The sequence below is a fragment of the Crotalus tigris genome, unplaced genomic scaffold (assembly GCF_016545835.1).
Source record: "Crotalus tigris isolate CLP2741 ecotype Arizona unplaced genomic scaffold, ASM1654583v1 scf7180000017634.973608, whole genome shotgun sequence".
NCBI classification, from domain to species: domain Eukaryota; kingdom Metazoa; phylum Chordata; class Lepidosauria; order Squamata; family Viperidae; genus Crotalus; species Crotalus tigris.
In genome coordinates, this window is record NW_024096528.1 from 668,907 (window position 1) to 680,262 (window position 11,356).

The window sequence follows — 11,356 nt, forward strand, 5'->3', positions numbered from 1 at the left end:
ATATGGTTTTCCTATTTTTTTGTTTGTAGATACATTTTTACTCTTAGGTTGTGAGCTACTCAGCTTGGTTTAAGAACAGAGAACAATCCTATTTCAAAGCTAGAATAGTCTAACATTGGAATGTTCTTGTCAAGCCCTTAGGGGTTAGAAGAACACTGCTTTTAGGGACGCAGTGTTCTTCTAACTTGCCATAGAAGGGAGGAAAGAGAGCTTTGGATCTATAGGTGTACTATATCAGCATGAGACTTGAAGCTGCTGAAGAATTGTTTTGGCGAAGTTAAAGTCTGTTCTCATAATAATTACTAGAAGATTATTGGACAATATGACTGTACTCTCAGAGAGGGGTGGGAAAAGTTCATTTTTTTAATTAACTGCTTCCCGTCATTTCCTTCCCTTTGACCATACCGGTTTGATTCTGCTCAATAAAGATAACCATCAGAACTTTGCAGTGGCTCTGATATTTTGCTTGTTTGGCCTTTTCAGCCAGGGGTTGACAGCTCTGCTTTTTTAAAATTTCTGCCATTCTCTTCCTGTTTTGTTTTGTTTTACTATTGTTTTTCCATTGCAAGCAACCATAAAGGATTCATTTAGAACTATCAAGTGGTTAATCTAAATTTCCTCATGGATCTGGAGCATTTAAATAGGTTGGGAAGGCTTTTTAACCGTATCTTTTGTATCCAAAAAGCTATCCACTCTGTCCATATTTATCCTTTTCTGTGAATTCTCTTAGGATTTTCTGAAATTAGGATTCAGTCAGAGGTAGAAGCTATGGGAGCCATTGTAAGATCTCCCTTTAAAGTGATAATTTTTGAATTGCACCTTAAGTTCTTAAAACTTCAAAATGTTTAAGCTCCAGTCCCTAATTCAACTTCTTGAAAGTAAGCTCTATTTAAAAAAGGGCAGTTTGACATGTGATAGCAACAATCTTAACATCTTCTCTGTTTAGGAGAAAATAGTATATATCCAACAACTGTGTTTCTTTTTATTTTCCATTCCTCTTTTTTATTCTCCCCTTTCCCTCTGTTCAGTTCATCTCTCATTCATTTTATCATATAATTTTTTTGCTGACCCACTAACTATACACATTTTGGATATTTTGCACAATCTGAATAGAATATTTTCCAAATGATCACATTTCATATTAATTTTTTACTCTAGTAGTTACTTGTTCTCAGATTGATGTTACTAGGATCACCAAAGAATCAGGAGTGTCTAAATGGAGAATATTTGAGAATCATTCAGTTTAGTTGAAGGTAGTTTGTGTGAACGTGTTTCATTTGAAATATGCTCCTAATAGCTTGATAAAAAAATAAACATATTTCAAACAAGTGCCATGCTTCTTTCTTGTTGCCTTTTATGGATTTATTTTCCAGACCATTTCTACCCAAGTAGATAGATTTAACTATTGGGTTTATGATATTGCAATCAAGCATTTGTAGCAAGGAGGAATTGAGTATCTGTGTCACACAAATATCAGTGCAAGCCTGCCATATCCTTCCAAACATGTTTATATTTGGGGATATATCAAAGTAAAAAACCTGTGTTAGCTGCTTCAAGTTAATGGGCTGAAATCTGCATGATAGCAGACGCAATCATAACAAAAAGATTGAGATTAGTAATATATATTATATAAAACTATATACTGAAAAAAGAAGTAGCCAGTGGTGGGATTCAGCCAGTTCGCACCACTTCGGCAGAACTGGTAGCTAATTTTTTGTTGCCTAGGCCCAGAATGGACATCCAGAAACGGCATCCAAACAGAGAATCGGTTGTTCACATATTTGAATCCCACCACTAGAAGTAATGGATCCCTCATAGATGTAATCATGGGTTCCTGGCTGAATTGCTTGCCAAATCTATCTTATTATTTTCTCCCAGCAATTTTGAAGCCTTTGGTCTGAATTCTCACTTTCTCCCTGAGTTCTACTTCTTGTTTTTTACTGGAAAAATAATGTTGCAATGTTTATAGAAAAGAGTCCTCAGCTAGCCAGCAAGCCACACTCTTAAGAATCATCAGATTCTTGAACATTCTGACTGTCTCTTTCTACCAAGAATGAAGAAGTTAAGAGCTAAATGAATTGTACACTCTTTCTCAATGTTATATTTATTTTATAATAATTCCAGAATTCATCTGTAAAAACTTCTTATTGAAGGATGTTATTATATTAAAACTGAAATAGACGTATAATACAAAGTAATGATGATACAATTATTATTAATTAAATATAATTAATATAATTAAATGTTATTGTGGAACCAAGGGAAGCATTTTGGATGATCTGATATTTAAGAGCTTCTTATTCTTTCAAGTAATCTTTATATTTATAGGTCCAAGCACAAGTCCGTCATACAAAATTGAATTTTGACAAATTGAAAACTGATGTCTGTCAGAAAGTGGATCTTCTTGGAGCAAGTAGATGTAATCTTTTGTCTCATGTCCTTACAACATACCAGGTATGCATAAGGAAAGAATCTATAAAACTTAGGGGCTATTTTTAGGAATGAGAATCATAGTTTTTATGTGACAGACATAAAAACTTTATGTAGTAAAATATCTGCAGCTGGATAATTTTTGTTAGATGTCACAGGAAATGTTAACCATTAGATGTGATTTGAAGAATCATATTTCTTTCCATTACAGACAACTCTCCTTCATTTTTGGGAGAAAACATCTCATACCATGGCAGCTATCCATGAAAGTTTCAAAGGTTATCAGCCTTACCAATTCACTATGTTGAAGGTAAATAAAAGTTGCCTAAATCTATTTTAATAGTGTGATCTAAACAAATGAAATTTATTGCAAAATACAGTTGGTCTTTCATAGAACCTAGTTATTAATCTATCAACATTCATAAAACTAAACTGCTTCTCCTTCTTTGCTATGGAGTGTGAAGTCTGATTCTAAATGAGAAATCAGAACTACTTAACTTGTTTTTTGCATCCATCTTTACACAAAGGGGAAAAAACAGTCCAACCTATCAAAAACAGTACCATAAAAAACAGATTAGTACCGTAAAAAACAGATTAGAAATACAAGATAGGCAGCAAAATGATAAGTGAGCACCTGTCCACCCTAGACGAGTTCACATCACCAGGACCAGATGGATTACTGTACATCCCAGGGTTCTGAAGGAACTGGCAGATGTGATCTCAGAACAACTGAACTATATCTTTCAAAGATCCTGGAACACTGGGGAACTACCAGAGAACTGGGAAAGAGCTGATGTAGTTCCATCTTCAAAAAAGGGAAAATGGATCCAGGAAACTACAAATCTATCAGACTGACCTCAATATCTGGAAAGATTCTGGAAAAGATAAGCAATGAATCAGAGAACACCTAGAGGCAAACAAAGTCATTACCAAAAGCCAACATGGATTTGTCAAAAACAGATTATGCCAGACAAATCTTATTGCATTCTTTGACCAGATGACAAAATTAGTGGACTAGAGGAATGCTGTGGATATAATTTACTCGGACTTCAGTAAGGCATTTGATAAAGTAGACCACAACCTACTACGTGATAAGATAGAAAAATGTGGCTTAGACAGCATCACCACCAGATGGATTTGTAGCTGGCTGACCACCTGTGCTTAGCATATGGTCTTCAATGGAACCACATCTACATGAAGTGTGTAGGGGGGTGCCCCAGGGCTCTGTTCTGGGCCCAGTGCTCTTCAACATCTTCATCAATGATTTGGATGAGGAGATACGTGGGGAACTCATCAAATTTTCAGCCGACATCAAGCTGGCAGGAATAGCCAAAACTCCAGAAGATAGGATTAAGATTATCTTGATAGACTTGAACATTGGGCACTATCTAACAAAATGAAAAAAGTAAGGTTCTATATTTAGGCAAGAAAAACCAAATGCACAGGTACAGTATAGGTGTACCTTGCTCAGCAGTAGTAACTGTGAGAGGGATCTCAAGAGTCCTCATGGACAATCAGTTAAATATGAGCCAGCAATGTGCTGCAGCTGCCAAAAAAGCCAACACAGTGCTAGGTTTAACAGAGGGATAGAATCAAGATTACATGAAGTGTTAATACCACTTTATAATGCCTGGTAAGGCCACACTTGGAATAGTACATCTATTTTGGTCACCACAATGTAAAAAAGATGTTGAGACGGAGTACAGAGGAGAGCAACAAAGATGATTAGGGGTCTGGAGGCTAAAACATATAAAAAACGGTTGCTGGAATTTGATATGTCTAGTTTAATGAAGAGAAGGACTAGGGCTGACATGTTAGCAATGTTCCAATATCTCAGGAGTTGCCACAAAGAAGAGGAAGTCAAGCTATTCTCCAAAGCACCTAAGGGCAAGATAAGAAGCAATTGAGGGAAACTAATCAAGCAGAGAAACAACCTAGAACTAAGAAGAAACTTCCTGACTGTTAGAACAATTAATCAGTGGAACAACCTGCTTCCAGAAGTGAATGCTCCAACTCTGGAAGTTTTTAAGAAGAGACTGGACAACCATTTGTCTGAAATGGTATAGGGTTTGCTGCCTGAGCAGGGAGTTTTACTAAAAGACTTCCAAGGTCCCTTCCAACTTTATTATTATTATTATTATTATTATTATTATTATTATTATTATTATTATTATTATTATTATTACTACTACTACTACTACTATTATTATTATTATTATTATTGTTGTTATTATGGATCATCGCACAGTCAGCCAGATGTTCAGACTGGATTTGGCATTTTGTCTACCTATCGAGTCCTTACCCAGGACCTGGGATAGGCAGATGTGGATGTTTGATGGTATTACAGGTATCGTCGCAGGATGGAAGCAGTTCCTAGTAAGGCCGCCTTTTGCAATTGACTAATAGCAAATTTGTCAATGCCAATGATGTTCAAGTGGTGCTTCAGTTGTTTTGGGATTGCACCCAAGGAGCCTATGACTATTGGTACTACCCTTGCTTGCTTTTGCCACAGTCTTTCTATTTCTATTTGTAGGTCTTTGTATTTTGTGATCTTCTCCAGTTCTTTTTCTTCTATTCTGCTCTCTCCAGGCACTGCCACGTCCACTATCCAGACTTTTTTGTCTTTCTTATTGACAATTGTTGAGTCTGGGGTGTTATGTTGCAGGTGCTTGCCTGTTTGAATTCTGAAGTCCCAGAGCAGTTTAATTTTATCATTTTCTATGACTTTCTCTATTTTATGATCCCACCAGTTTTTGCTTACAGCAAATGATATTTTTTGCAGATCTTCCAATGCACCATTGTTGCTACTTTGTCATGCCGCTGCTTGTAATCAGTCTGTGAAATCTTCTTGCAACAGCTTACCAAGTGGTCCACTGTTTCTTCAGCTTCTTTGCATAGGCGGCACTTACTGTCTGTTGCTGTCTTCTCAAATTTGACTTTATATGCATTTGTCCTTAAGGCTTGGTCTTGTGCAGCCAGAATTAGTCCCTCGGTCTCTTTCTTCAATTTTCCTGCTCTTAGCCATTGCCAGGTCTTGTTATATCTGCTTTCCCAGCTATTTTTTTAATGTATTGGCCATGTACTGCTTTGTCTTCCCATGCCTCTATTCTGTTCTTCATTTGGTCTTTCTTGTAGGCCAGTTTGGTCTCTCCAGTAGTCAGTAAGCCTTCCTGATATACTAATTTCAGTGCATCTTCATCGTTGTTGTTGTTGTTGTTGTTGTTGTTGTTACTATTTGATATGTAGCTTCTTCATAATTTGTTCTGCCTGTTCACAAAAACATTGGATGCTCAGAGATCAGATTATGTAATTATACAGTATGAAGGTCATCTTAAATTCATTAATAAAACAACAAAACAACAAACTAAAGAGAGGTGTGGTCGGTTAAGATTTTTGTTAGGACCACAGCATGCAAGAGAGAGGTTCATTTTTTCTTTCTAAGCACTGATCTCAGTGATAATTAAATTGTAATTCCCCAATTCAAAGGCAACAGGAAATTGTCACTTTACATAAAATAGGAATGAAATATTGAAAGTTAGCATATGAAAAGAAGGATAAAGGAGGAATGCTTGCATATAATATATTTTTCTGCCTTTGAAATTACAGAAATGAAGCAAGCAGAAGATTGTCCAATCCAGGCATATATAACATATATCACTCATTATAATTTTTTAAATGAAAAATATTATTTATAAGTTGAAAACTCAAACAGGGAAATAGCAGGAGCAAAAGAGTTTCCTAAGTTCTTAACCACTTCCATTTTCTCGTAGGAATTGTATTCTAAAATATTTTTTGGTGTGGAAAAATTATATATTTAAATATCTAAGTAGCAAGAAGTCTAATATAGTTGCGGCAGTCTTATGAATTAACTTATTTCTTAACTTCCATTCTTCAAAGAAGCAGCTAAAGGAAAGCAGTATAAATTATCTAGGTTAGCCTTGAGCTATGTCTTTAAATTTGGAATATCATTAAGTATGATATTATCAGGGATAAGCAAATCATGGCCAGGAATGAGGGAGGATGTAATCCCAGAACCTCTGGAGTGTCCCAAGTTGCCTCATTTCTAATATATTTCTTATGCCATGCTAGCCTTGGTGAAGTTTGTTCCTTTTTTGAAAAGATAAATATTGAACTCTGTTATCAGTTTATATAAGATCTAAATTTTGTTGTACAGTATATTCTTCTCCTTCCCTGTTCTTTAAGAAAAACTTAGTGTGTTATACTGCACACTAAGAGAGCATTTTCCAAAATAATCCTAATATGTAAACATCATAAATTTTAATATATCATGAACCATATGCCAGAGATGAATTGTATAGAATTAGTGCTACTATAACCAAATAATTTGTGGATTTAAATAAAAAAGACCCCGTATAAGTTGTATTGAGTTTCCAGAGGAAAGACAAATAGTGATTCTAATGTAATAATAAATAATAAGAAATCATCTTTTCTTTCTACATATGTTAGGGTTGTAATTTATGTCAATATTTCAAGGAAAGTCTAATGCAATAGTTAAAAAATGAAATAATTTTGTTAACCAAATCTATTTAAAAATACCAAAGGTAATATAAGTACAGTCAGCTGTTTTAGCGAAACAAAGATCAAAATTACATTGGCAAGACTGCTCTATCTCCACCAGTAAATTAGTCCACTAAACTATATAGAAACACAGGTGTATTGTATAAAAGAGTTGTCTTTAATTTTGCACAATGCCCCAAATAAAAAGTTCTGTGATAGTTAATACTAGGATGTGTGAAATAAAATTTGATTGCCTGTTACTTTGCTTACTGTAAGCTATAGTATTTCATTAGCTTGATAACAGTATTTAAAAAGAAAAATAAGATAACATTGTAATTGTCTTTGCAAAAAATAGAAATTCTGTATATGATTATAATGGTAAAACAAGTACTTTTAAAAGCATTTTAATCAGAAACATAGTACTAAAATGATTGCATAACCTCCATTAGCTTGACAACAATACCATGCTTTGTATAGCATGCTAAGTTCTTTGGGCAAAGCTAAGTTTCTAGTTTTAAGGTCTTTTTTCCTCTGAGTTCTTCAGCTGTAAAATAGAACTGTACATTTCCACAAACTACTGTAGAGAGGGTGCATGTTGTCCAGTGGTGAGATTCAAATATGTGAACAACCAGTTCTCTGTTTGGATGCCGCTTCTGGAAGTCCATTCTGGGCTTGGGCAACAAAAAATTAGCTACCAGTTCTGTCGAAGTGGTGCAAACCGATTGAATCCCACCATTGATGTTGTCCCCAAACACTTCTCTATGAGAAAAATAAGGCAAATATTTTGGCTCTGCTCTCTCTTGTGTATTGCTTTGGTTGATGCAAATAAATATTGGTGGGAGACTTACTACCCATGAACTGTATTTTTGGACTACAGAATCGGACTAGGAATAACTAAATGAATAAACTGTTTTTATAAGAATTGAAAATAAAAAAGGGGAGTTAAAAAAACTACTATTTTGTGCAGATTGAAAATGCAATGTGCGTTTTTTTGGCAGCATGATTCTATCAGAGTCAAAGATAAATTGAATAATTGAATATCTGTAGAAATCTATATTAAAAATAAATAAATCTTCCAAAAATGTGTAAATCATATATCCACAATAATGCTAACTGTTTGGTCCTTAGACTAGCAGTCACTAGCTGGCTTTATAAATACCAAACATTACACAATGGTTCAAATATATATTTCTTTTCAAAGACATTGTTCTGTGGCCCTATATAATCTGGTAAATTGTACCATTGATTTAACTATAATCCACTATAATACTGGGCTATAGTTAAATCAATGGCACAATTTATTAGACTATAAACATGAAATAATAATACCCCAGTGAGGCACTACCTTGACATGGTTGTGGGGCTATGCCAAAGATGAGAGCTATGCCAAAGGTTCAACCATACTGGACAGGTCTCATCAGAAGAGTCAGACAAAGAGTGTCTCTCCCATAAAAAATATGGTGAGACGTAAATTTCAGAATGCCATACCGACTCGGATGTCGCCTGAGTTAACAAGGTCCACGCTAGATATTGGAGTTCCTGGATATCTGGTGAAAAATGGGTTACAGGACTCAGGACTGTTGGCTGAGCAACCAGGGCCAGCAGCTGCAGAACTACTGGAAGAAAAGGTGTTTACCCGTCGCAGATACACAGTGATGGAAAACAAAGAAATAATGATCTGTTACTACAGATCAAGTCCAACAAGAAGAGGATATCTAAAACGAATGCACCAGTTGTGGAAAGAACAACATCCAGAATCAGAAATAACAGAACAGAGACTAGCAGATCAACGCCGATTTATAATACGAAATAAAGTATTCACAGAAACAGAATTGGACGAACTGCAAAGGTTTACCCAGGGCAAAGAAATCAAAGCCTTACCAGAAGTAATTTAGAATGTAGAGGAAAACCAGGGGGAGTTGGCAGTGAAGGAATCCAGCAGAGATATACAACTGTTCTCATTTGGAAATCAGGCACCTCTTCCTCAGGAAGAACAAAACCCTCTAATTAAAGAAATAAAAGAATTGAAACAAAGAATAACTGAGCATCTAGGACAGCACAAAAACAACAGAATAAGGTTGCCTGCATTGAAGCTTGTTCCAAAGAAACAGCATAAGCATTAAAAGATATAGCCAGGAAAATCAGTAGATATGAAGCTCGAATTGCAAACTATAGGCAGAACCTCCAATTTCAATCCAATCAGAAATGTTTCTACCAATCCATCAATGGAGAAACTGCAATGAATCAGCCAGTACCTGACAAGGAAGAAACAGTGCAGTTCTGGAAGCAGATAGGGGATAACCCAAAGAAATACAACAAGGATGCAGCTTGGTTAAAAGAGGTGGATGCAAATAAAACAGAAGTTGAAATGAAAGAACTAGTAATAACAACAAAAATGGTAGAAAAAGGAGCAAGGAAAATCAAAAATTGGTCAGCACCAGGTGAAGATGAACTGCATGGGTTTTGGTTGAAACATCTAAATGTTATACACCCACTCATTGCCAAGCAGTTCAACAATATACTACAAGTTGGAGAAATTGAAAAGTGGCTAACAACTGGGAAAACCTATCTAATAATGAAAAATCCAGCAAAAGGGGCAACACCAGGCAACCACAGGCCAATTACCTGCTTACCAACAACTTTCAAATTACTAACTGGTGTGGTAGCTGATGCAGTACAACAGCATCTAGTTGAAAATCTCTTTCCATCTGAGCAGAAAGGAAACCGCCCCAATAGCAGAGGAATAAAAGATCAACTCCTAATAGACAAAATGATCTTGGAAAACTGCAAGAAAAGGAAGACCAACCTGAATGTGGCATGGATTGACTACAAAAAGGCATTTGACTCTCTGCCACATGATTGGATAATAAAGTGCCTAGAAATAACAGGAGTCAGTAGAAACATCAGAAAATTTGTGCAAAGATCGATGGCACAATGGAAGACGCAGTTGCAGATCAATGGTGAGAGACTGGGAGAGGTTAATATCAAGAGAGGAATATTTCAAGGAGATTCATTATCACCATTACTATTTGTTATTGCACTGTTTCCTCTGTCAACAATACTGAATAACTCAGGACATGGCTATCAAACATCAAAAACATCTGCCAGACTATCCCACCTCCTTTACATGGATGATCTGAAGCTGTATGGAAAAACATCATCTGAAATAGAATCGCTGCTCAACACTGTCCGTATATATAGCCAAGATATTGTTATGGAGTTTGGCTTGGACAAATGTGCCACACTTACTATCAAACAAGGAAAAATAGTGAAAACTGAAGGAATCAAGATGCCCCACGAAAATAACATTAAGAGTCTGGATGAGGAAGATTACTACAAATACTTGGGTATCCTTCAAGCTGACAACATCAAGCACACTGAAGTCAAGAAAAAGATTAGAGGTGAATACATCAAGAGAGTGAAAAAGATCTTAAAGTCCAAACTCAATGGAGGAAATACCATAAAGGCAATCAACACCTGGGCAATTCCAGTCATTAGGTACACAGCTGGAATAGTGGACTGGACTCAAGCAGAACTAAAAGCAATGGATAGGAAGACCAGAAAAATAATGACAATGAATCATGCCCTTCATCCACGCAGTGACATTGACAGACTTTATCTACCAAGGCAAATAGGTGGGCGTGGAATGCTACAAGTACATCAGATGGTTGAAGAAGAAAAAATGGCTTTGGAAGAATATCTGAAGAACAATGATGAAGATGCACTGAAATTAGTATATCAGGAAGGCTTACTGACTACTGGAGAGACCAAACTGGCCTACAAGAAAGACCAAATGAAGAACAGAATAGAGGCATGGGAAGACAAAGAACTACATGGCCAATACATTAAAAAAATAGCTGGGAAAGCAGATAATAATAAAACCTGGCAATGGCTAAGAGCAGGAAAATTGAAGAAAGAGACCGAGGGACTAATTCTGGCTGCACAAGACCAAGCCTTAAGGACAAATGCATATAAAGTCAAAATTGAGAAGACAGCAACAGACAGTAAGTGCCGCCTATGCAAAGAAGCTGAAGAAACAGTGGACCACCTGGTAAGCTGTTGCAAGAAGATTTCACAGACTGACTACAAGCAGCGGCATGACAAAGTAGCAACAATGGTGCATTGGAAGATCTGCAAAAAATATCATTTGCCTGTAAGCAAAAACTGGTGGGATCATAAAATAGAGAAAGTCATAGAAAATGATAAAATTAAACTGCTCTGGGACTTCAGAATTCAAACAGACAAGCACCTGCAACATAACACCCCAGACTCAACAATTGTCGATAAGAAAGACAAAAAAGTCTGGATAGTGGACGTGGCAGTGCCTGGAGATAGCAGAATAGAAGAGAAAGAACTGGAGAAGATAACAACATACAAAGACCTACAAATAGAAATAGAAAGACTGTGG

General features: G+C 36.1%; 1 protein-coding gene across 6 annotated transcripts in view; it reads left to right on the plus strand.

The window, feature by feature from the left end:
- ICA1 (islet cell autoantigen 1) overlaps positions 1 to 11,356 on the plus strand; it is a 79,700-nt gene that overhangs the window by 45,683 nt on the left and 22,661 nt on the right. For all 6 annotated transcript variants that reach the window (XM_039334810.1, XM_039334807.1, XM_039334809.1 and 3 more), the window contains 2 exons: positions 2,329 to 2,454; positions 2,642 to 2,740. In XM_039334810.1, the coding sequence (XP_039190744.1) occupies positions 2,329 to 2,454; positions 2,642 to 2,740 (225 nt within the window). The remainder of the gene's footprint in view (positions 1 to 2,328; positions 2,455 to 2,641; positions 2,741 to 11,356) is intronic.